Source organism: Rattus rattus, chromosome 4 (genome assembly GCF_011064425.1).
Source record: "Rattus rattus isolate New Zealand chromosome 4, Rrattus_CSIRO_v1, whole genome shotgun sequence".
Classification (NCBI taxonomy): domain Eukaryota; kingdom Metazoa; phylum Chordata; class Mammalia; order Rodentia; family Muridae; genus Rattus; species Rattus rattus.
This window is the reverse complement of record NC_046157.1, coordinates 131834791-131860622: the sequence shown is the minus strand read 5'-3', so window position 1 is coordinate 131860622 and position 25832 is coordinate 131834791. Positions and strand designations below refer to the sequence as shown.

Genomic DNA, 25832 nt, shown 5'->3' with positions numbered 1-25832 from the left:
CTTGAGCTCCCACACCTCTGCCTTGTCATTGATCTGCTTCCTCCGGCCACTCTCATGCTTGAAAAGGAGAAGCGTTCGCTTCAGAGTCCCATTGGGCAGAAGGTTTTGGATCGGTACAGAACGCCTTTAACCACTGGGACTGTTGATAATGTCTCCATCCACATGGAGGTGTTTATAGGTGGGAAGTGCCCAACCAGTCAAGCTTTAGATCTTTTCTACAGATTGGACCCATCACTTAGTCTACCAGACAAAGAGCTATCCTTCCATGTGCTCCAGGTCCTTGACTCTCCAGTGGGGATTGCAAAGTCACAGATCATTTGAAGGATCAAATATACTGAAGGACCCATTTGGCTGACTCTGAAGTTCTCCCGTGCTTTGTTTTCTTGGTTACTAGTTAATGGTCATAGACCATTACTAGTCATAGACCATTACTTACTAGTTAATGGTCATAGACCATCCTCGAAGAGGAGCCAGTTTTAAATATCTTCAGGAGAGCAGTGGCTATATTCTTAAAGATGTATTCATCAGGTACCTCCCCTAGGTCCAACCCCACAGGCATTTCTGACTCTTTGCTACCTTATCAGGTGATACTGGCTGGCACAGGCCTTTTCTCTGCTCTGAAAACCCCAACTGCCTAGCTTAGAATCTCTCAAAAGTTGGACGCTCATTCCTGAAGCACAGCCATCCGAGGATGGAGACTTAAATTTAAAATGGAGTCTTAAAGATCAGTCTTTGGAACATACTGGAGTCCTTTGTAGAAGTAGACTTTTAAGCTTGGCGTAGTGACATACAGCTGTAATCCCAGAACTCAGGAGGCAGAGTCACTAAGATCACTCATGAGTTAGAGGCCACCGGGGAGAAACAGGAAGTTCTAGGACAGCCAGACCTGTATCACAAGACTCCACCTCAAACTTAAAACATAGATGTTTGGATTTACTATGCTGTCCTGAAGTAGAAGCATAGCTAACATATTTGATATGCATTCTAGTTTTCAATATAAAGGCTCAAAGAAAAATGGAAAAAGGGGGGAAATATTCTGATAAGATGACATTGTAGAAAATTGCAGGAGGCTGGGGCTGTTCAAATAACTGTGCTGCTGGAGGGCAGGAAAGAGATGGAGAAGTTAGGACACCGGGAAAAGCAGACCTGTGTGTGTCTCTCTGTCTCTGTCTCTCTCTGTGTCTCTCTCTGTGTCTCTGCTTCTCTGTCTCTGTGTCTGTCTCTCTGTGTATGTATGTGTGTTTCTGTGTATCTCTGTCTCTCTCTGTCTCTCTCTGTGTGGCTCTCTCTCTCCCTCCCTCCCTCCCTCTCTCCCTCCTTCCCTTCCTCCTCCTCCTCCCCCCTCCTCCTCCTCCTCCTTCTTCTTCTTCTCTCTCTCTCTCTCTCTCTCTCTCTCTCTCTCCCCCCCCATCTTCCCCTCATGCTCCTCATGTCAGGACCAGAAACCCCACTTCCCTTCTCCCTCTGCCTTTATTTCCTTGCACACTGGAATGGCTAGGATGGGATTTGTTCTCTGGCCACTGTTGATTGGGCTATGTTGTAGGATGTTGATGAAGAGGTCTACAGATAATTTATGGTTGAAATGCATCTGTCAGGTCCCTCAGGGGTGGGAGCCAAGTACTAGATATTTTAGACAAATCTCTTTGACCTGGGTGAGCTGACACAAGGCCCACAGGGCCCAGGACTTGCTGGGCACACTTGGCAGCACCTAAACCTGCTTGCTGTTCTCATTTTGGAGCTGTGTCTGGGTTTTGCTTTTCCTTCCACACAGGAAACTATCATGAAATTCCCTTCTTTGCTTTGGTGCCAAAGCTTCATCTCCTCCATTTTTCCAGCAGACCTTTCCTGAGTGTTCACACTGTACAGGGCCTGGTTAAAGGCCAGGGAGAAAGCGGATGTTGGAAAAGAAGCAAGCTCACTTCCATAGACTGTAAGATGTGACTTAGAGTTGAGAAAAGGGAAAGGTGACATTTCTAACTTTTTCACTTGCTGTATACTATCTATAATAAATTATACTACTATCTATAATAAATTATACTATGCAAAGCTCTGTAACAGTGCTCGTTAATGTAGCTGATCCCATTAGGATGAAAAGCCTTTTTCTTTTTTTCTTTTTTTTCTCATATTTATTTTTACTATGACTCAGGAAGTATCTGCAGTACACAATTCCAGTGTAGCAGAAGACTTTGGACAGACTGTGAGAGAGAGCCAAAATGGGATTTGACTTGTGTATCAAACTTGTGATTTTGATATCTTTCATTTATACATTTCTACATGTCAACCAATACCTGGATATTAAAGGCAGTTAAATCAATATTTCTTGCTGCAATCAAGAGCAGCACACATCCAAAGGCAGCATACCCCCAACCACAATATTTTGTTGGATATAAATATACATATGGTATATTATATCATAAGCCTAGCTGACCAACCCGTCTTTGGGTAGATAGGATGACAATATCAACGTATATTTTAAAAAGAATGTCAGAGAATTATAATTTTGTTCCTTACTTCTCATTTAAGCAATCTCATAATTCATTTTACCCACATTGATTGTAAGAAAATACAAGTGAAGCCTTGGAATTGATTACAGTAGCTATGATTTCTTTCTCTACCCTTCCCCAACTTCTGTCCCAACCTGAGGACTTCTTCCTTCTGGCTTTAATTTTTAAACGTGAATTCCTTCCCAGTTTCATCCGTGCATATGATATACTTTGATATATCCCCCTCACTGTTATTTTTCTTCTTCCCCTCCCCACAAACCACTTGTAGTAGAAAAATCCCCTTCCTACTTTCATGTCTAATTCTGTGTGCCCCACCAAGTTTAATTTAGGGTTGTTTGTGGGGTTTTTTTTTTCACTTGAGCAAGGGCAACTTACCAATTGTGGTACAACCAAGAGATAGGACCCCTGCATTCCAGCAGCCATTAACTGTCTAAGTTTCCTTAAGAAAGTACGGGACCTCATAAATTCCCTTTAACCCATAATGGAGGTTGGTGTGTCAGGCTTGTGAGGCCTTATGCAGGCAGCCACTGCTACTGTGGGTTCTTGGTGTAAGAGTCATATCATGTCCAGAAGTTGGGGTTTCACTGCAGTGGGTTGCTCTGGTGCTACTTACATTCAAATGCTAAATTCTGCACCCCGAGATCTGGCTGCTCTAGACCCTCACATATACCAGCTTTGGTTGTGTAAACCTTGCCCCCCAAGTCACCCCTGATGGGTTAATAAAGATGACTACAGCCCATAGCTGGACAGAAGAGTGTAAGGGGGTCTAGAGGTCCTGGGTGTGGGGGTCTTGAGAGAGAGGATGAGAGACCCTGAGGCAAGAAGAGGAAGAAGGCCACCATGGGGTAGGTGGGTCATGAGTGCATGGCTAGGGGGACAGCCTGTTGGAGTAGGAGTGGCCTAGGAGGAACACGACAAGTGATATCTCAGGGTTGTTAATAGGGAAATAGACAAAATAGCTAAGAGGGCTGATATCTGCCCAGCTCTAGTGCTTTAAGGCTTATTATAAATATAAAGGCATTGTGTCTTTTTATTTATGGACTAAATTATCTAAGGTGGGGTAGAAACCACCAAATAGCAGCCACATTTACTGCCACATTTCACAGCAGTCGTCCTGTCTTTGAGCATGTAACATTCTTCTCGCTTTCTCTTCCACCATTTTGTCTGAGCCTTGGAGGGGCGATGCAGCTGTTGGCTGTTCTGTCCTTTGACTAGTGCTGCCACCCAGTGCAAACGGAAGCTTCTCCAAAGCAGAGGTCTTGGCCTGTAGGAATCTAGTGGTTGTAGCGGGATGAAATGTGGGGTAGTGAGGAGTTGAAGCCTTGCTATCATTTATGGATTTTTTAACCGCTGGGGAATGTCTGACTCAGAGCCTTTCTATGAACAGTTGGCCCAAGGCACAAGTCCACAGATACCAACATACAGCTTTAGCGTTTGTTATCTGGGAAGTCTGTCATCCACGCATACATGCTGTCCTCATGGCACCGGTGTGTGCAAGATGAGCTACTGAGTCACTTTTCAAAGGGCATCAGGGTCAGAATGGGACAAGCTGGGATTCGAACCCCAGTGCTTTTGATTCTAAAGCCTTCTCACTTTTTTACTGCATGAGATTGTTGTTAATAATATATGAGATAGGAAAAAGGTTTTTTTTTTAAATCGTTAAAATAATACGCATTCATTATGGAAAGTTTAGAAAGCAAATTAGAGAGAAGAAAACAATTGCCTATAATCCTGCACCCTAGGGATAACCACTACCAAATTCCATCTCTTTTTTCCTTCCAGGCTTAAGAAAGCTATAATTTGTATGTCTAAATGAGTCTTATAGCACAACATTGTCTTTGGGGCTGACACATGGAATCAGCCATATTGCTCTTGCATCAGATAAAGCTCCTTTCAGAGTCTGGTAGGAGTGAAAGCCTCTATGATTCCCAGGCACGGGAATAGAAACTACAAAGGCAGCGTATCCATCCCTAGTAAAATAATACTTGACATGTGCGGCCACTCTCTGCCTTCCAAACGTCCGTGCTGTAGCTGTTCACTACCCCATAAGGAATCCCACCTTGTTGTGTCAGAGAACCATAAATATCCTGTGCCAAGTTCAGTTGTAGTGGGGGATTGGATTTACCAAAAGGCAGCTCTCCATGTCAAACATTGATGGATATTTTGGGGTGTGTTTAAAAGCCTTTATTAAAAATTAAATCTATAAATGTTTAATATTTGACAACTCATTTATTACACTGTCAACACAACAGTGTTTGCCTTTGGTGGTACATAAAGAAAATCAGAAAATTGCTTTTGTCAAAACTTTGAAAAGCATATTTTGAAATCAATTCCTATTTAATGGAGGTATTACGCTCACTGAATTATTCCCCTCCAAGGGGTTCTTGTGAAAGCAAATGGATCTAAGTGTGACGAACTGATCTGTAAATAAAGTCAGTAGCGTCCTATGTTGAAGTAAATGTTTCCCAAAGATACCCCCCCTCTCTCTCTCTCTCTCTCTCTCTCTCTCTCTCTCTCTCTCTCTCTCTCACACACACACACACACACACACACACACACACACACACACACACACAGAGCTATCAAATGGCTCCTGGTATACTTGAAGTCAGGAAGCCCCAGGAGCTCTATTCCATGGCGTCCTCACCTGACTTATGGTCCAGGCATCTCATTAAGTGGCTGTTTTCTGCTTTAGTTTTAACAGGTATTCTGATCTACCCCATCAGCCTAATTACCTTATCCACCAACTGCTGGACACCCGTGACCCTGGGTTTCTTCAGATTGGTCTTGATTCTCTGGGGTCACTCCCAGGGTTCAGGATAGAGCAGGGTAGGCACCCTGCCTGTCCTCAGGCTGCGTTCTTCCCTTGTCTTCTGGTTGCCAATATTTCCTGTGATAAGAATTGATCCTGCACACAGGCTGATTATGAAATGTGGCTTGTGTTTTATGTGAATGACCTCGGCACTGTCCTGACACTGTTCGTGCCACTGAAGTGTTTTATTCTCCCTTGGAAGCCAGATTATTGGGAGAAAAGATTAAAAGAAGTAGTTGCAGATTAGTGTCTCGGGATGTCCAGGTCAATCTTTTCATGTAAATACGAAACCCAGAGATGTTAGTGGTGAGGAGAAATACCTGGAGAAGTGGTATCATAGCCAGGCATGCCGTATCATTTCATTTTTAAAAAAAAATTTATTAAAAATATTTTTATGCAATTCTGATTATGGCTCACCTTCTCCAACTCTTTCCAGATCTTCCCCACTTCCAACCCACCCAAACCCACAGCCTTTCTTTCTAATCAAAATGCAGCTAGACATTGATAATAGTAGTAATAATAATAATAATAACAATAATAATAATGATGGATAAAATTAAAATGGACAAAACAAACAATTGGGAAAAAGATCCAAAGAAAAAGCACAATGAACATATAGCTAATGCTGAGACATTAACGTACACACACACACACACACAACCCTCTTAAAACAAAATTGCAAACCTATAATATATAAGCAAATATATAAGGGAAAAGCATTGCCAAGACAGCACTGTGGGACAGAAGCTTTCAAGATTCCTTTGAGTTTGTTTTGTGTTGGCTTCTGAGCATGGGGCTTACCCTTAAATGTGCTTTTCATACCTACTGAGAAAACTAATTTTTCATTTGCAAATGATTATCAGTTCGAGATAGCGTCTGGGTTAGGGATGGGGTGTGTGTCCATTTCTTCTTGAAGCACTGGGACTGAAGGGCTCTAGCAGGCCTGAGCATGGCCAACACAGGCGCAAAGGTTTTGTCCCTTACCCTTTTCCCTGCTTGCTAAAAACCATTAGATTACAGTGCTAAGGCTAGCCACCAAGGTCTGTGCCCTTATTTGGCCACTTCCTTTTCCTGAAGCTGACACCAAGGTCCAGGTATCAAAATATTGAATCCCAGCTCCCTTTGGCAACCCTAATTACATGTCCAATTAAAACTAAACACCCCATCCCAACACAAGGTTTCTTCTTATACCTCTATAAACTGCCATTTTCCTCTGGGCCACATCCATCTCCCCTGTACCCACAGGGATTCCTTTGTTCCACCCCAGGGCAAATACCCCTACTCCCTCTCCCTTGTTCCTTTCCTTTTCTCCCTCATCTTCTATCTCCTGTCTTTGTCTTTTATTCTCTATCCTTTGTCCCTCTGGAGCAAATAACTCTTCCTTTGGGCTAAGAACTTGGCCTTGGTGGGTCCTGGGCTAACTCTGATCACTTCAAAGACTCCATTTAGTTTAGACCTGTCCATGCTGCCACAGTCTTTTTTGAGCTCATCAGTCATCTTGTGTCAGGAAGGCCTCGATTCCTTGGTGTGCTCCATCCCCACGGGCTCTCATAATCCTTCTCTCTCCTCTTCCACAGAGTCTCTGAGACTTGGAAGGAGGAATTTGGTGATGATATCCCACTTAGGGTGTGCAGTGTTTCAAGGTCTGTGATTCTCAGCAGGTGTGGGTCTCTGTCCTTTTTCCCCTCTACATCGGGAAGAAGCTTTCCTGATGATGGCTAAGAAGGCACTGGCCTATGAGTATAGCAGAACGACATTAGGAGTCATTGCTACATTCCTTGAGCAGTGCAGTAGTGTTTGGTTTTCCCCTAGGGCTATGGCCTATCCACTCTCAGGTTCTTGAACACCTGAGCAGTGAGTGTCAGGCATGGGTTCCATCCCATGGAGTTGGCCTTACATTCCAGTCAGATAGTGGTGGGTGACTCACACAGCTTTTGTGTCAAGATTGTGCCAGTGTATTTTACAGGTAAGTCATCATTAGAGATTGCAGGGACTGTGGCTCAGTAGATGTTCACCTTTCTCCTCTGAAAGAATCCCTTCCAGTACCATGGACGAGAGTCAGTAGGGGGTGAAGGCTCTGTGTAAGCACCAGTTCGTCTTTTCTATGTTTTATGGGTTATGAAGGTGTTATCTTCAGCAGTAAGTTATCACCAGCTTGTGGGGAGCAACCAACACCCTTGCCAATAGCCTAGGTTGTTTGGGGGTTCCATGGGGCCTCTGTGACCACAACTCACCCACATATAACCCATTCCCAGCATTCAAGGTTTCATTTGGTGGCAGGGAATGTCTAGTTTGAGCTCTGTCTCTCCTGTTAGTCAATGATTCCACTTTAGATTTCTTTCATGCGTGTACACATTTTAAGTATCTTCTACTGAATTAGGCTTTCATACAATCCCTCCTTAGTCTTCGTCTCTCCTTTACCTCCTCCAGCCCCATCCACATTTTCTTCTTTCAAGCACCCTTCTTCTTGTCCCTTCTTCTTGTTCTCCAGGAATTGGGGCAAAGGACTCCTCTAGATAGAGGGAAGACAGCTGTGGCCCAAAGGGAAATGGCGGTTTATAAAGTTTATAAAGGCCTCATTAAATTTGAACTTATAACTGTGGGATCTGTGACCCCTTAAGCATTTGAACCCCCACAGAGTGTTCTGAGGATTACTGATGACACTGGGTTTACTAAAAAATGTAGAAATGGAGTGGTGTGTGAATGAGTGGCTGGTTGAGTAGTAACTGGCTGAGTGGTGACTTCAGTCATCATACATTATAGGCTAAGTCTGGTAGAAAGAAGATCATATTACACAACAGAAACAATAGCAAACATTTATTTTTAATTAGGCAAATACTATGTGACCACGTTTTGTCACCGTTAGACTCCCAGTCCAACGATATATTCTAGTATAGTTTCAGTAGTCAGACCATTTGACCCTTCCGTGCCTTGTCTATTGGTCTCTGTGAAATGCCAATGGTGCCAGTGCCTCCCTTGGAGAACTAACATGGGGGGCCAACTCTAGAACAGTGCCAGGCACTTTCTAAATTCGTAACAAATGCCAGCTATTGTTAAATATCACCATTCCGTGCTCGGTGTGTTGAATGCATTGCACGCTTTGCTTATCGTGCAGCGAAACACTTGGTGAGAAAGCTATAATTATCCCCAGTTTACTGCTGAGTAAACAGACTCGAATTACCCTGCCTACCCAAGGTTGAATTAAGTCATGTGTGAGGACCAGTTCATTATCTGCCAGACTCAAGATTCTGGGATGCGGGGCAAGTATGATGGGGAATGGGAGAGGATGTTGCTAGTGGAGACCAACCAGTCTGACCCTCCAAATTAATTTCTTCCTAGGAGACTCCAGAAGCCAGGCTGCTTTCGGGAACATCTCTGTGGATTCCCAGGTAAGTAGAGGTGGTCCCCTCTTTCCCTATGAGGTCTTCCTGTCTTTGTGGATGACTTAACACTTCACTTGCGGCTGACTCCTGTAGAGCTCAGTCAGTTTTGATGGGTAGGAGGTCTCAGCTGCCTCTTAAAGTTTCAGGCTACAGTTGTCACTAAAATGTGAGGACCGAGACTATTCAGTTGGGGCCATGTGGCCGAGGTATCCAAGCCACTTCTGTCCCACCCACATTCCCCTTCCCATCTACATCACCCTTCCCACCCACATTCCCCTTCCCATCTACATCAGTGTTTCCATGGTTATTGTTAGAATATCATCATGTAAGATACTTTGGAGTACCACAAAAAGAAAAAGAAACCAAGGTCTATTCTAGGCATCCTTGTGAACTAGAAGGGAATTAAGAGTTAAGAGCACAGGCTCTAGAGCCAGACTGCCTGGCTTTGCAGGGTGGCAGTGACAGCCCTGGCCCGTGCTGTTGAAGACAACCCCCAATGAGTCTGGAAGTCTGTCTCTCAGTTGTAGTCCTCGGTCAGCATGGAACGGGAGCAGACAGACTGAGTCAGCCAGCCTGGCCTTGCCTCCAGCCTCCAGCTGCTTAATAATTGCACGGTCTTATTTCTCATTCTTCTGAGCCTCAGTTTTCTTCTCTGTGGTATCTGGATAGGCTATAACCATCCTGAATATTCCTGATCGCATCTGAGATATGATAATTACAGTCATCTTCAAAGGTGTTGGCTAGCTCAAGGTCATCAATGTAAAGGAAACCCACCTCCAGTAAAATGCAAATTGTCACCAGGTATGGTGGTACTTGTCCTTACTCTCAGTAACTCAGAAAAGGAGGAAGCAGATGGATGGATCTCCTGTGAGTTCATGACCAGCCAGGGCCACAGTGTGGGACCTCCCACCTCAAACAAACGAACAAACAAAAATAACGAAAGAGTTAACTGTCTCAGTAGCTATTCACGGTGAATGATTCTGTCAGAAGTCTTTGGAGACAAAAAGCAGGTTGCTTTGGGTTCCATACATTTGTGGAGATTCCTCAACAGTCTGTATTTATTCCATGTGGAAAGATTTTTGGCCTTGAAATTTAAGAGAAAAAAAAAACACAACTTCCAAATTGACACAGTCCAGTGAAGCAAGCCTAGGTGCCTCCTAGGTTTCCCATCAGTGTTTAAACTTGATTCTTTTTCCATAAACTAGGAACTTCAGTAGGATGACTGTAACTCTGAAAAGAGTCATTGACTCTGGGGGGTGGGGGGAGTTGGTCATAATTCATGCATGGGTTGGGACGTTTGATTTCCTTGTGTGTGAGTCACCATGGAAGTACTTTATATTTGCTGAAGGAGAATTATTATAATAAAAACAGGACAAACTATTTCTGTGTCCATACATATGTACATTGCGTGTGAGCAGAGGTACATGAACACAACCCCTCTCCCCCCTGTTGTCTTTTGCTTACGCAACTGAAGAGCTATAATGTAAATTCTGGCAGCCTTCTCCTCACCAGACAAGCAAGGACATAGTCAATTCCTGTTTCCTTGGAACGAACACCAGATAATCAGAAGCTCTGATTATTCTGCTGGAAGGCAGCAGCTTGGTGGAAAGATGTACCAATTGAAAACAATTCTGATCATATTTTTGTCAGGAGGATGAGTTGCCTCCAGCTGTCTGCCACTAATCATATTAGAGGTGGGAAGCCGGAGTGCTTTGGCCTGAAGAGATTGCTCTAATCGCGTGTTGGAACACTACTTCTCCTGACTGTTTACCCCAGATCGGTGACATCAGACATCCCTCCTGTACCAGGTCTTGCCAGTTGGTAGTTGTCTCAAACACATGCCACATGAGCATACTTAAGGAATTTTCTAATTACCGCTCCATAGCGCGGCTTTCTGTCTTTTTATGCTGCTACGGCAGGCATGGCTGATGGAAGAGATTTCTCCCTTAGCATAATCCCGTTGCCAGCAGTTACAAAAAGACTGCGAAAATGGTAAATGAAACCCACAATAACTGAAGAGATGTCCGAATTCAATTAGGAAGAGGTCTTTCCCATGCGGACACATGAGTCATCTAAATCCATTTTAATTGTGAGCTGGGGTACTTATCTGGTCATGTTTATTTTAGAGACAAGTGCCAGAACTGGATTTAGACCAGAGCTCCAGATCTCTGAGCCCTAATGACTAATTTGGGTACCCATTGAATCCCTTAATTCATTTCTTAATTAGTTCTCCCAGAATTGGAGGGTTGCTTAGTTACGATCATCGTCACAATTTCCTCATAAATCAGAATATATGTATGTAGATTTCCCTCCCAGGGTTCACAAACTATTCCCTGATCTTGAAGATCTATTGTTATCAAAATAACAATAACAATGTCAGCCGCCATGAAGGTGATAATGCGTAGCAAGCAGTCTGAGATTCACAAAGGTACGGCTTTTAAACATGCTTATCTCTATGCGTATGAACACTTTGCCTGCATCCGTGTGTGTGTACCAAGGTGTACGTTGCCTGGGGAAGCCAGAAGAAGGTGTTGGGTTCCCTGGAGGTACAGACGTTTATGAGCTGCCATGTGGGTGGGTGCTGGGAACTGAGCCCTGAGACATCGCACCTGCCTGAGTCAGCCTCAACTCACAAACTCACAGATGTGGGAACTTACTTTCTCTTACTGTGCCTCAGTTTCTTCTTATATGACGGGAGGAATAGCAGTACCTCCTTCGTCAGATTGCCTTGACAGACTAACATAGCTGTGTGACTAGCATGTGGGAAGTTTCGGGTACAGGAAGGATGTAGTTGCTGTTTGTCATCCAGGAGGAGTGACAACAGTAAGCACATTCTGTCGGTGCTACACTATTGACACCAACACACTATTGTGTGTAGAAATGGTTTTCTACACTCATACGCTGGTGACAATCGAAACACTCAAGGCTTGGAAGTTGGACTTAAAATCCTTTTAAGATTGATCTTTTTTTACTTGTGATTGCATTCCTTAATTTGGCTACAAAATTAACAATATTTTTTTATTTTACAGCCTTGATTTGTGTTAAGTTGAAACTCTTTTGATGCAGAATTGCTTTCAATTTTGAAAGAACCTTTTCTTCTTTCAGTATATGCAATATTGGCTCTATCAAAAAGAAAAATGCTCTTATGTAAAAGTGTGTGCTGGGGACTGATTTAGGGGGAAGCAACCTCAATTAATCTACGGAGAATCGCAGAATTAAAAGAGTAAGCTAAGATGTAGCTAGTGTCATAGCGTATATTTGGTCAATGTGCAGGGATTTAACTCTGCAGAAAGATAAATCTAGAAATTAAATGACCTTTCTTCAAAGCTGTGTGAGAACTAGTTAATATTAAAATTGATTGGCAAGAGACACATTGGAATTAATTTCCTTTAGAATTTCACTTAGGATCTTTTAAACTACCTCCCTCTCCGCCACCGCCCCCGCCCCCACCCCTAGGTGCTCAGTGTGGTGTGTGTGTGTGTGTGTGTGTGTGTGTGCGCGCGGGCGCGTGTCTGTCTGTCTGTCTGTCTGTCTCTGTGTGTGTGTGCATGTGTGTGTGCGTGTGTCTGTGTCTCTCTGTGTGTGTGCATGTGTCTGTGTCTGTCTGTCTCTCTGTGTGTGCATGTGTCTGTGTCTGTCTGTCTCTCTATGTGTATGCGTGTGTGTGTCTGTCTGTCTCTCACTCTGTGTGTGTGCATGTGTCTGTGTCTGTCGGTCTCTCACTCTGTGTGTGTGCATGTGTCTGTGTCTGTCTCTCACTCTGTGTGCGTGTGTCTGTGTCTGTCTGTCTGTCTCTCTCCCTCTCTCCCTCTGTGTGTGTGTGTGTGTGTGTGTGTGTGTGTGTGTTCTAGTGAAGTATATATTCAAGTGCATGTGTTAACAGTGTGGTCATACGTTGAAATACTGTATCGCAGTGGAAGAATTAGCAACAGATACAAAATGAACTACCAATGGACATGATACTAAAAGAATATACAAAGGAATGTTGTCACATAGAAATAGAACTACATGTATGTGAAATATAAAAATAGAAAAAAGAACTAAGCTGTTACCCAAGTATGCATACATCGGTGCTAAAACTCTAAAGAAAACCCCAAATAAAGCCATTCAGGGGATACTACATGCTTGTCACCCTAGCAGACCCAGGTGAACTCTGGGGCTCATTCAGCCCCTACTGGATTTGGTGAGTTCCAGGCCAATTAGAGACCCTGCCTCAGAAACAAAGCAACAAAGGGTGGAGGGTGTCTTCTCTAATAAGGCAACACTGTTGATGTGATTAGCAGTAATGGCTTTCAGAAGCTGGGGTGCCGGGTTCCCTAGTTTGAAGCTTCTCGAGGGAATGTAATTGATTTAACTTGGATTGATTGGCCTCCATTTAACCTGCCAGCCTCAGCTGAGGGACATTGTCACACAGTGTGACTGCAGTGCTTGGAGTTCTCACCCATCTCATCTCAGCCATCTCACAACACCTCAGGATGCCCGTGATCTTCATCCTTGAAGTGGTACTGATGCTACATGGTCGCTAATGGCTCGGCTTTCCTCAGGGAATTCTAGAAATACATAGAAAATAGTAAACACAGATACGTTGGGAATGCTGCTTTTAAATAAGTTACAGCAACCCATAACTGATCTGGGCTTCTCGTTCTCTTTCTGATGTGGACACTGGGCTTCAAGTCACTCTCACCCGTGTCCAGAATGGTCCTGGGATGAGTCTTGGAGCTTCCAGGATTTGGGTTGTCATCTCTAAAGTTTGCCTTTACTTCCACAACAACATTCCCATGGACCTCTTGTGAAGGAGGAGGCATCGGCCCAAATTTAACATTTCTTATGGTGGCACTTTCTTCACCAAGAGCCTGGCTTACCCTAAAACCAAAGGCAAAGACATAAGATAGGCAGGTAGAGTCTACGTCACGGGGGCCATCGCTCCATGACTGGTTTCCCTTGAGAACGGTGACTAACTCCTCACCGCTCCTGAGCAGAGGTCTGTGGTGTGCAGCCGCTCCTCACGCCGCCCGAGTAGCCAGTCCATAGCACCTGCAATGCTGGGCCTCAAGCGAATACTTTTGCTACGTCAAGAGTGGGATACTGAAAATGTGCACGTCAGAAAAATATGTACACTTTCCAAAACAAGTCAAATGTTTTCAGATACTTTCCTAAACAGTATCTTAAATTGATTTGGGGTGTGGGAGCATTCGGTATAAACATTTAAGAGCACCAAAATTTGTTGTTGGTCAAGTATACATACATATAAAATAGCCAAATTCTATATTGTTCACCTTTCTCTAAACGGAAATGTCTTTGCTGAGAAAGCGTACCACCAAAGGAGCAGGTGATGGCAGTTACTCCCTCAGTTCCCATTTTCCATTTTTCCAGAGGGTAGAGCTGTAGCCATCCCTAGTCCATACTTCATAGCCAGCTCCCTCCGCACACCACCAACATGGAGCCTCACACTGGTTATGAGAATGGTTTACTTGGCAGTTTTAAGAACTGAGCCTTGAAAGGCTGACCTCCTGTGGGAATCTGGCTGACAGAGGTTTGCAGGTGTTCTGACTAATGCTCTGAGAGACCAGCACTAGCAATAACTTGCTGTTTTCCAGGTCTGTGATGGAAAGATTCTGCACCCTGGGTCTCTAATCCTTGGTATTTGGAGGTTACTTATGAGGGAAATGAAAGGGGAGGGGTTGAGCATTCTCAGAGGTTAACCTTTGAACTCTGGGCCATAGTCAGTAGCAAAGGCACCTTGGTGGTTTTGTTCTAACCCTGAGCATTCTTGGCTGTAGAAGTTGATAGAGTGCCAATAAAAGGCCTACTTGAATTCCTTGTTGCTGAGGGGGAAAAAAATCTCTAAGGAATGTTCTTTTTCTTTCAAAGAAGTATCTACAAATTAACATTTTGGGGCATAAAAATAGTTTGAGGCTTACAAAATTTTCTGAAAATAAAAACTTGAAGAGCACTCTGGGCACTTGTGGCTTACTCAGAGCAGTCACAAGACGAGGAGACGGATAGCCCTGTCCTGTAAGGGCTAGCTCTGATTACCAGCTAGCGGTCTCCTTCCTTCCCTGTGCTCTGTTCAAAGATTGAGCTGAATGGTAGGACACGGCAGATCTAGCTATCCCAAGACAGACTAGAGACTGACATTGTTTCTGTCTTATCCCGTGCTCTCCCAGCGCTGTGCCCACTGTCTGGAGCACAAGACTCTGTTCATCAGTGTGAATGAATATGTATCAGGTTAGCCCATCTGTGATCTGTGTGTTGGGGATCCGTTTATAGGGATTAGCCAGATTAACTCTGAAATTAGGAGCCAACTTGGAGGTTGAGATCATCCAACATAAGAAACAAGTAACCAAGGGGGTAACGTGGTAGCCATAGCTAGTGGGCTATAAAGGACCCGTAGGAGGTCCAGGCTGAGTAACATGTGGTATGACGGTCAAGGGGAACTTCCTTTGCTTCATTTCTTCTCTCCCAGAGCCAGAGATCTTCAGGATGTGCACCACTAGTCACACAAAACCAGTGCCCAAATGAAGGTCGATCGGCATACATTTCTCATCAAAGCCCACAGGAGACCGCCAGGGCGCACGCCCTGCTGACCGCGGGCCAGAGCATTCTCTCTGTATCTCAGGACAGAAGGTTTAATAAAGACTCGAGTATGAAGAACACTTCCCCCTCAAGTGTGCCGAACTGTGTCAGCCAGAAAACTATTCCTCAGGGTAGACGATTTCCTCCTTTTCCTAAATTAAAAAATGAACCGTGACTCTCAGCTATATGTGCTATTATCATAGATAGAGCAAAGAGTAAATAAAGACACTTGCTTAATGAAACAACAGTTCATTTTAGCTTAATGGAAGTAATTCTTTTCTGTGCTTTGTTATGGAAATAGGCCACCGTCGGATTTTTTTTCTGCCATTCTTCATAACCTTGTAGTATGCCTCCTGTTTATGCCTCTAAGCGCTGTTTTTAAAGAGCCCTCGGGGACATCCTTTAATACTTTCCCTTTAACATGATTAGTCATCTATATCATAGCCCCTTAGAATGTTTGAGGATTCGAAGATATAGAAACTTCTTAATGAGATACGGTTAATGATCTGTGCAAGATATCACCTGGCTTAGCTAACATAAATTATATTTAATTAGTCATTCTACAGAAGTAGATACCTTAGAATAGATCGAGTACCTAAAACACAGTTTGCTTTTATGTATAGTAGTCATAAATAAGATCTTTTAAAATTTTTATTATGCATATATATATATATTTCCATTTTGCCTGTGTGTGTCTACGCACCACATGTGTGCAGTGCCTACAGAGGCCAAAACAGTGTCAGATCCCCTGGGACTGGAGGTATGGTTGGTTACCAGTGCTCTTAGCCACCAAACCATCTCTCCAGTCCCACAAATAAGTTTCTATGAGTAGTATTTAGGGATTTTGAGGGCTTGTTTGGGGCCTGGAGAGATAGGCAGTAAAATACTTGCCTTAAATTGTGAAGAGTTGAATTTAATCCTGAAAACCCAAGTCAAACGGCCAGATGTGTGGTACATGAGTGTCACCCCAGCAGACAGGCAAACCCTGTCTCATTGGTCAGCCTAGCCTATTTGCCGAGCTCCAGGCCAATTAGAGACCCTGTCTCAAATAAAGAAAAAAAAGGAGGGTGCCTGGTGCCTGGGGAGTGATACCCAAGGTTAGCCTGTTGCTTCCACACACACAGGCACATGCACATATGTCCCCCCTTCCACATACACAGAACTTGTGTGTAATAACAAAGTCTGTCCTTGAGGACTTAAGTAATAGGCTGTGGGTGTGGCCCTGGAATGCAGAAGGCCCCAGCTCAGTCTCCAGGACCTGCACATAAGCCAGGACGAAGGGGGAGGTAGCACAGAGAGCTTTGCCCTGTCCAGATGATTCTTGCAAGATATCCATGAGGAGCAGGCACATTGTTCTTTCTCATCTGTGGCTTGCAAACCTGATTATTAATGACAGTCTGTACACAGCACTTTGCTCTGCCCTTGCTTAAAGTAGTATCTCCTTTTTCACGTGTCACCCTGTGGCAGAGGGGGCCAAAACGCTCTATCTGGGTTCTTTCACATTTCACTCACCTTTTGAACCTTTCAGACCACACTTACTCTTTCCCATGATGCTTTAGTGGGGAGTATCATTTCTTAGAAAGAACCTTGATGATACATTACCAATTCACAGATGGCATCCATGAGTCCTGCCATGGCTGCCTGACCCATCACCCACGTGATAAAGACATCACGAGGGTGATTTTTTTTTTAAAGGAGCTCTGGCAAAGCTTTATTAAAGGAAAACTTTCTTGTTTACCTCTCACCTGTCTGTTCTGGCATACTTCTAATAGTATCGGAATCACCTGGGTCAATGATAGCCAGTGTGCATGCTCTGTAGTATTTTCCACACACTGTGCCCAATTCAATGTTATTGCCACTGTAGTGACGGACACCAGTTTTAGCCAGCATGGCAGAGTATTCTATTTCAGATTTCCTCAAAGCTGGGCAGTTGTCGGCGAGGATAACCAATTTCGCTTTGCCTTGTCTGAGCATCTTCAGAGTCTGCTTGTACCCCAGCACAGACTTTCCACCTCCCATAACAAGTTGGAGCCTAGAGTAGATCGACTCCAGAGACTTTTTCGTCTTCTTTGCAGCCACCATCCTCTTGCCTTAGGTGCGGGACAACCCCCAACCAAGATCAGACGCCAAGATGGCCAGGGAGCCAAGGGTGATCTTTTATAGTTCTCTTCTGTGGCACTCTTGTGCGAGCGAGCGAGCTCGCTCGCTCTCTCTCTCTCTCTGTCTCTCTCTCTCTCTCTCTCTCTCTCTCTCTCTCTCTCTCTCTCTCTCTCTGTCTCTCTCTCTCTGTCTCTCTCTCTCTGTCTCTCTCTCTGTCTCTCTCTCTCTCTCTCTCTCTCTCTCTCTCTCTCTCTCTCTCTCTCTCTCTCTCTCTCTTTCTCTCTCTCTCTCTCTCTGTCTCTTCCTGTCTCCTCTCCTCCTCTCTCTGTCCCTCTCCTCCTTTATCCTCTCACCACCTTCTCTCTCTCCTCTCTGTCTTCTGTTTCTGTCTCTCCTCTCTGCTCTTCTGCTCTCTGTCTCTCTCTCTCTGTTTTCTGCAAAATCTTGTTGGTTCTCTCTCTCTGATTGTTCTGTTTCCTGCAGATTTTCTACCCATTCTGTCTTCCTGTCTCTGTCTGTCTTCTCTCTGTCTCTGGGTGTCACCTGGGTCTGTCCCTCCTCCCCTGTCCAGCAGTGTCACCTCTCTTCTCTTCCCTCTCCTCCTCCCTGTCCCCCCTTCCCTGGTCCTCTCTTTATCCTCTCACCACCTTGTCTCCCAGCCTGTCCTCTTCCTTCCTTCTTTCCTCTCCTCTCCTATTCTGCCCTGTCACCTGTTTTGGGTAAAATCTTTGTTGCTCATTTGTGATTGTTCAGTTTCCAGCAGATTTTCTACCCATTGTGTCTTCCTGAGTCTCTGTTGCTTCCTGTCCCCGGTGTCACCTGGGTCTGCTGCTCCCTGTCCAGCAGTGTCACCTGGGTCTCTCTGTTCCTCCCTGTTCCCAGTGTCACCTGGGTCTGCTCTTCCCTGTCCCCCAGTGTCACCTGGGTCTCTCTGCTGCTCCCTGTCCCCCAGTGTCACACCCTTCTCATTTTATCTTATATGCCCACTGCTCCAAGACACCAGAAAAAAGAAAGCCTGTTCCCTGGGGTGCTGCTGCTGGCTCCAGCCCACCCTTTCCCTGGCCGAGGCCCTCTTTCCTACAGCACTCAGAGGTGCCAACTGCATCTGCACTCTGTACCCCCCAGAGTGCTCCCAGGGAGTGCCCAGCCCTTCCTCTATAGAGACTCCTCCTGAGAAGCACTGACTGCATTGTGCGAGTGAGGAGACAGCCATGGGAAGCCTACTCGGACGGCACCACGGGATACACATTTAGCGTGGCCTTTTAGTGTGCCCGAAAATGCCTACAAGTACTTAAATTGCACACGGTGTTTTTCTGGGAACAAAAATAAATGGGGTTCTCTCAAGAAGCCACACTTGAACTCCTGCCCCAGCTCTTCTGCTTGAGTCATTATTTCCAACTAGAGGTTTCCTTTCATCGTGGGTTTTGCTTTTGTGAAAAAATAGATAATCTGTCCACTGGTGAAACTGTGACCCGGAGGAGCAGCGCCATGTTGGATCAGGATTCCTCCTGCGGCTGAATGCTACTTAGTTCTGGGGGTGAGTCCCGCTGACATTTCTTGGGTGTTTGCTTGCGTCAGTGGATGATTTGACTCCACTACAGCTGCCTTACCGTGTGAGCACAGCGAGTGCTCATGACGCAGCCCTGTGGGAGAGACACCATGAGCAGTGTCCTGATTTACAGACGTTGGTAGGTACCGAGCAGAGTAGGGTTATGTGCACAGCCTGAGCGCAAAACCAGACAACCCAGCTTCAGTGTGTTTGTTATGTTTTGTTTTGTTTTGTGTTGTGTTGTTTTGTTTTGTTTTGCCAGAAAAAAAGCCTGGTAGCCCAGATTGGCCTCTAACTTGCCGAGAATAACCTTGAACTCCTGATCTTTAGCCTGTGCCTCCTAAGTGTTGAGATTACAAGCATATACCCACATTCTTGACCGTTACACTAAACTTCCTAACCCTAAATGATTCTCTGAAGAGAGGACAATAATGCCTACTAAATTGTAAGAATCAAAAATACTCTGAAATGGCTCAGTAAGTTGTAAAGTATTAAAACATAAAGTTTAAGTGTAGGCTAGATATCAATGTGTTGCTTTGTGTTAGAGGAATCTTGTTACTATATTAGACCCTTACTGCCTCAATATGCTGCTAAGTCTGACAAAATAAAAATGAGGACATATTTACCTTAAGGTTGCCTTAAAGGTGCAAAATACGTGAGGTTTCATGAGACTGATCCTTTCCCACAAAACAATGGCGTTTGGAAGCATTTAGACAGAGCAAAACAAACCGTAATATCTGTAGTGTGACAAGCAAGTTCAAGGCCATTGCTTTCCTTTAATCCTGCCTCCATTAGTGGAGCACTTGACCCTTCTTTCTTGTTCTTAAATCATGCAAAAGAAAATTTCTTCTAAGTATCCATTTAGCATAGACCATGAACTTGATATTAGCTGTTCTTCTGAGTGCATACGGGATTTGGGACCACGTCCCTACTGCAGCTATGAAGCACTGAAAGAGAAGTCAGTCAATGGAAGAGAATCAGATATGAATTCCAAAGATGGGGATTCACAGACACCACAAGCCAATCATCATCATCATCATTACCACCACCACCACCACTACCACCATCACCATCATCACCACCACCACCACCACCATCATCATCACCATCACCACCACCACCACCATCAGCAGCATCTCTCAAAATGTGGAACTAGAGACCAGACCCCCAGAACCACAGAAAAGTGTGGCCGATCTGGCTTGAGAGGAAAAAGTGCATGGAGGAAGCAAAGCCCCATGGGAGACTGGCCACTTCCTTGCCCTGACTTACAGGACAGCAAGCATCCTTCTGCCTTCCCTGTGGAGCCCCCTCCCTGCACCCCTTCACTTGCTATCCTGTCTTCATGAAGCAGACTGTAGGACACCTGAGCTTTTGCCTTCCCTTTGGAGGGAGTGAATAGTCCAGAGGCCTGACTGCGTGATTTTTTTTTTTTTTGTACTTTTATGCATCCCAGGATCCGAACTCTGCTTTTTGGGTTTTTTGTCGTTGTTGTTGTTGTTTTTTAAGTAGAACTGGTATCACATACCTAAAATCACCTCCTGTTTGGCATTTTTCCATGCAGGGTTTGTGCTCCTAATGAGTTATTTCCCTCCCCTTCTTTTCTGGTTAAGAACAATGTCCTTGCTATTCAGTCTCCAAATATAGCAAGCAGTTATGATAGAAGAATGTCCTTATGTTAGGAAAGGAGTTGGCATCCTCAGTGATGCGAAATGTCCAATTTAGAAAGCATGCTTGCAGGAAAGGCCGCTGGGGGTCGATTTTGGAATTAGGTAGAATAGAAATGAATAAACAGAAAATTCAGAGCGAATGTGTGTTCTGACCAAACATTCTATCCTCTCTAGTTAGTGCTACAGGTATTTGTTGATTTCTTGCTTAAGTTTCAGATGTCATTTCTATCACTTCATTAAAATGTCAAGCTGCAAGTTCATTCTGGCCTCTTAACTGGGAGCACAACTTGGCTGTAGATTTTATAGTCGATGGTGTGTAATCAGGACCCTGTCAGGAATGGAGCTGGGAACTTTCTGATTAAAACGCCTTATCAAATGGTCCTGAGGACTGCATTTGCAGCAAGGACACCTGGGACCATTGACATTCTCAGTCCACTGGAGCTCAGGGTGGCATGAGATCCAGATGACTGTGGGTTGTCAACTGCTGGGATTTTTGCCTTAAAGTTTTTGGAACATGGCTGACCATGAGTGACTCACACCAGGACAAGAGGTGACTTCGCCAGATGTTAGTTGTAGCCAGAGTGTGTGTAGGGCGTGTGTGCTGTGATACCACCAGCTCACCTAAGAAACTGCAGCTAATATTCAGTAACAGTGTACCTCTCAGCACATCTGAGACCGTTGACAAATCTCAGTTGGCCTGTATGGTTTTCCATGCACCTCATGTAAGTGCATTACAGTGGTAATAGATTAAATGATTATGTATACATGTATCATGTTATTGTCATTTGTAGAAATGCTGTTCAGGTACCATAGACAAATAGCAGGTAAATAATGAAATGTTTGTTAGTGTTCTGTTGAGGAAAAAAAAGTTACAAAATCAAAGATGCACAGTGTGAACACATTTTAATATTTGAAGGTATTTTTAGGAATAATAAGACCTTTTAAGGTGATTCACTGGGTGGTAAGGTTACTGGAATTTAAAATGTTCTTTTATCTGTATCTTGATTTTTTAAAAATAGATACATATGTTGTTTTCTTTTCCTCCTCCTCCTCCTCTTTCTCCTCTTCCTCTTCTTCTTCTTTTCCCTTTTTTTGGGGGGGGGGTGGTTCAAGACATAGGGCTGGGATTAATTTGTATGCACCCATACCAAGTGTTATACTATTTCCTTACTGAGAAAAAAGTTTTGTTTGACTAAATAGAAAAATAAATTAATCAAACTATGTGAAATCACCTAGCTCTAACGCAGCTTGGAAAAGTCACAGGATGCTTCTGAGCTATATTTATTTGTAAATTTTATTTGTTTGTGATAGTGTCTCACCGTGTGACCCTGAGACTCACTATGTAGACCAAGCAGAACCTTAAACTCACAGGATTGCCTGTGTTTGCCTCCGAATATGGAGAGTCCCAGACATGTACCACCTACTCAGCTTGAAAACATTTTGGCTGACATGTGGTCCGTGATTTTAAGGAAAGTCACTTTGACAGAGAGTACAGTTTTCTTGCAGTTCTTGCCTGAACAAAATGAAGACCCTCATTTCATTAGGGCACTTCTGGACTCCGTTCCTATTCCCATCCTACCCTATCTGGTCCCAATTCTACCCCCACGAAGCTACCACTCAAGGGAGGCCAGCTCCCTGAATTGCAGATATTCATAAGCTGCCACGGGACGAAAGCGTGCATTAATAAGAAGTGTGTATTAATAATAGGCATTGTTTGCAGACACTCAGACCAGCCAGCTCTGAAATCACATCCCCAATCTTCTGCTTTATAGAGAGACTTCAGCAGCCGTAGCGTCCCAGCACCAGATGCTCACCCTGGCTAGTTCACTTTTTTTTTTTATTTTTCGGCGAACTTCCTGGAAAGGGATGCATAGCTGAGAACTGCTCAGTGTTTCACAGGAACGTTAGCCTTTAGGCGGGAAGCAGTTGAAACAAACCTCAACCAAAAATTTACTCCCACCAGAAAGTAAAAGTCCCGCCAGCGGTTGGCCCCTGGCAACCTCCTGGACTCTTCCCTTTGTAGCAAGGGGCCTCTGTCTGTCCCAGCCCCTGGACTGGGTTTAGTAAGCAAGGCAAGGCATTGAATTTTTTTTTTCCTCATTAACCATCCTGCACCATTTTCACAGTAAGGCAATTCATTTATCCCACGCCTAAAAATACAACTTCAGAATATGGGCAACATTCAAAAATACATATGTAGCAAATGCAATACTAAAACCTGTTACCTTGTGTGTTAGTTTAGGAACCAATTTTAAAAGTTTAAATATATAAACTCAAGATGACTTCTTGGTGAACATAGAGGCAGGTCATAACAGAACTTAGGCAGACACACTGGCCCATCCTGTCACCTCTGAAAGGACATTGGTGGGAGAGTCTCGACCCACAAATAAACCCCATGCTGTGACGCATGGTGGAGCACTGGAGATGACCCTGCCTTTTCAGGTCCAGGGTGTTGAATACGGCCATTTCCGGCTTGCTTTCGTTCTGAAACTGAGCGGCCATGGTCATCAGCAGTCATTTAACGTTGCCTCTGTCCCTAGGAGGGAGAAGAACACAGGCTAGCACTCTGTTCTGTGACTCCTCTTCCTCCAGGACCCCTACTGGCCCAACAAACCATTGTTTCCTTGTATATTTTTCTTTTCTTGTGTCACACTAGGTCATTTCCGAGAACATCTCATTTTGACAATCTCCTTCCCTCCGATGTATAATGTACCTTGGTGACTCCTGAGGAAGAAACCTTAGAGGCAGCCACTCTCCTTATTCTCCAATTTGAAAAGCTCTCCCCTGGGCACTAAATATCAATTCAGAGAAATCTGCATTTGTTATCATGCCTAGCCTACCCAATAGAAATCTAAGCCATAATTTGAAACAGAGTGATTCTTGCCTAGAGACAGTGGGCTCATAAATATATAGCTTGATTTATTCCTATAATTTAAGAAGAGATTAGGATTTGTAGCATATTTTGGAACATTTCATTCAGTGTCTAACTTGAATATATAAGATTGGGCTGATGTATGTCCGTGCAGATCTTGCGTTTTTAATTGTAGATAGGATATTTTTAAATTGAATAATAATTTTAACTGAAGATGCTGTGAAATAAATTAGGTTCTTACCTCGTGAAAGATTTTTACAAATCAACTACTTGTACATTTAATTTTAATTAGTCTAATTTGTAGACTCTGAAATATGTCATTCCTTCTTTGTATATGTGAAATATCTTCTTGTAGTAACTATTTAATCTCAATTGGGGGTTTCTAACCCCACTTTCGATCACTCATGTCCCAGATAAAAGACACACAACCTTTATATTTATGATAAGCCTTTATCAACCCTCTCAGCTATCAGAATCCACTCCCCCATCAATAACCCTGAGTTGAAATTTGCCACATTCCAAAATCTGGGCAGCTCTTAACTTCAATTGGCCAGCCCTCGTGGCCATGGTTTTATGATCCCTATCCCATGATATCTTGTCCTCTCTCCATCTTCCCTCTCTCTCCTTCCTCGTGGTTTCTTGCCTCCAACCCCAAGTCCAGAAACCAAGAGCCCCAGCTTATCTTTCTTCTACCCAGCCAGGCTGTAGGCATCTTTATTCAATCAGGGATAACTTGGGAGACAAGGTTACACAGCATTACAGGAGTCTACTGCAGATTCTCTTGTCCCTGGGGACAGTCAGACCTTGGGGATTAGTATTTAGCGTTACAATACATATCAGAAAGACCAAACCTCAACAGATCTGCCTGTTCTCTGCAGTGAGCACAGCACATTCAACCCAGACAAGCACAGAGGAAGCCACCAACTGCCTGCCCATGGCCTGTTCTTTCTGTTTTCCTGGTAGAGCAAACTTTAGTCTGTGGCGTAAAGGCATCTTGTGGAAAGCCTGCTTGCTCTCCCCTCCCTGGTAGTCAGCAATGACCAGTACAAAAAATCATCAGGTGAAATTTTTCAGGAAACATCATCAGTGAGAGCTGGTTGGGCTATATCCTTCTTGACTCAAGTTCTTTCTTGTCCCTTTCTGAGCTCTACATTATTATGAGATGGCAGAGACAGTGTAACTCCCTTTATGTGCTCCATTCAAGAGACATGGTCAAGAAGGAGAAAGCTCATTTTCCTCACAACTTAGTAGAGTCTTATGTTTGCTTGATGCCCTCATGGACCATTGAGGGCTGCATTCAACCCATAGCTGAGACACGTGGAATGAGGTATCAATGGGTTTACCCTGGGTCATGTAACTTACCCCAGAGCCCCGGTCTTTGATGTCCTCACTGCATCTCACAAACAACACACTCACTTTTGAGACTAGTGAAGTAGGATGGATGGATACCGTTCTCAAGCCACGAATACCCTCTCACCAAGTTTTCCAGTTTCTCAAATCATTGCAGTTACTAGAAATACAGTTAAACTAATTGCTTGGTTTGTAAAGCTTCATAAACAATGATCTGGCCATCAGATTTGTTTACAGTAAATTAAGTGGAAAGCTGAAAGCCATACCATTAATCCAAATTAGATATCAAAATATATTTCTTTTAGTTTTCCAAAGCAATGTCTTAACAACATGTAGTAAAAAATTTCCTTTCTCATTACCTTTCTCCATGTGTCTCTCTAAAAGGATCAATTCAAAAGTTAGCAAACAAAACAGTTTCAAACTCACAGCAACTCTATTTTCCAATATAGCTTGCTGATGTAGCAGAGAACGTTGATTCTGAACATAAAGTTGTATAATACATTAGAGCTAAATGAAATTTAAAATGATGTGTGATAAACCCTGAAAATGCAATGCTTTAAAGTAGGAGTGTCAGCAGGCTCCCTGTTATGCAACATAATACTAGCGTTCTGAGTCTAGATGGATGAGTTACAGGAGCAATGACAAAAATGCTGTTGTCTTTCCTTTGGTATGAGAGAATGTGTAAAGGTGATTTTGAAGCGTTTGGTCTCAGAGGCATGTTGGGACATGGAGGGATGATTACGGCTGCAGTTCTGAAAATATTCAGAAGGCCATTGGTCAGCTCTGGGCAAGGCAACTTCTTGCGGAAATCTTCAGAATGCCTCCTAGCCTTTCAGCAGAAAGTCTGGTCATGTTGATCCTTTAAACCACAAGGAATGTCCTTAGGGAGTGACCTGGGAGAAAAGTTTCTTCAGTGACTGGGGCTCATCTAACTGGGCTGGAGACAGCTGAGTGACAGCATGGTGGTGAAGTAGAAAGGTAGAGCGTGATTGCACCACGTGCACGGCCTCAGCTGGACA

The 25832-nt window shown here is 44.0% G+C and overlaps 1 protein-coding gene and 1 long non-coding RNA gene across 2 annotated transcripts in view; one reads left to right on the top strand and one right to left on the bottom strand.

Moving 5' to 3' along the window:
• The window catches only part of LOC116899400, a 56864-nt gene that overhangs the window by 16116 nt on the left and 14916 nt on the right, over positions 1 to 25832 (top strand). The window contains exon 2 of the long non-coding RNA XR_004387728.1: positions 8656 to 8705. This is a non-coding gene — a long non-coding RNA (uncharacterized LOC116899400). The remainder of the gene's footprint in view (positions 1 to 8655; positions 8706 to 25832) is intronic.
• LOC116899399 (60S ribosomal protein L30-like) lies at positions 17010 to 17406 on the bottom strand. The gene has a single exon (XM_032901130.1). The coding sequence runs from the start codon at positions 17355 to 17357 to the stop codon at positions 17010 to 17012; it is 348 nt and encodes a 115-aa protein (XP_032757021.1). The 5' UTR covers positions 17358 to 17406.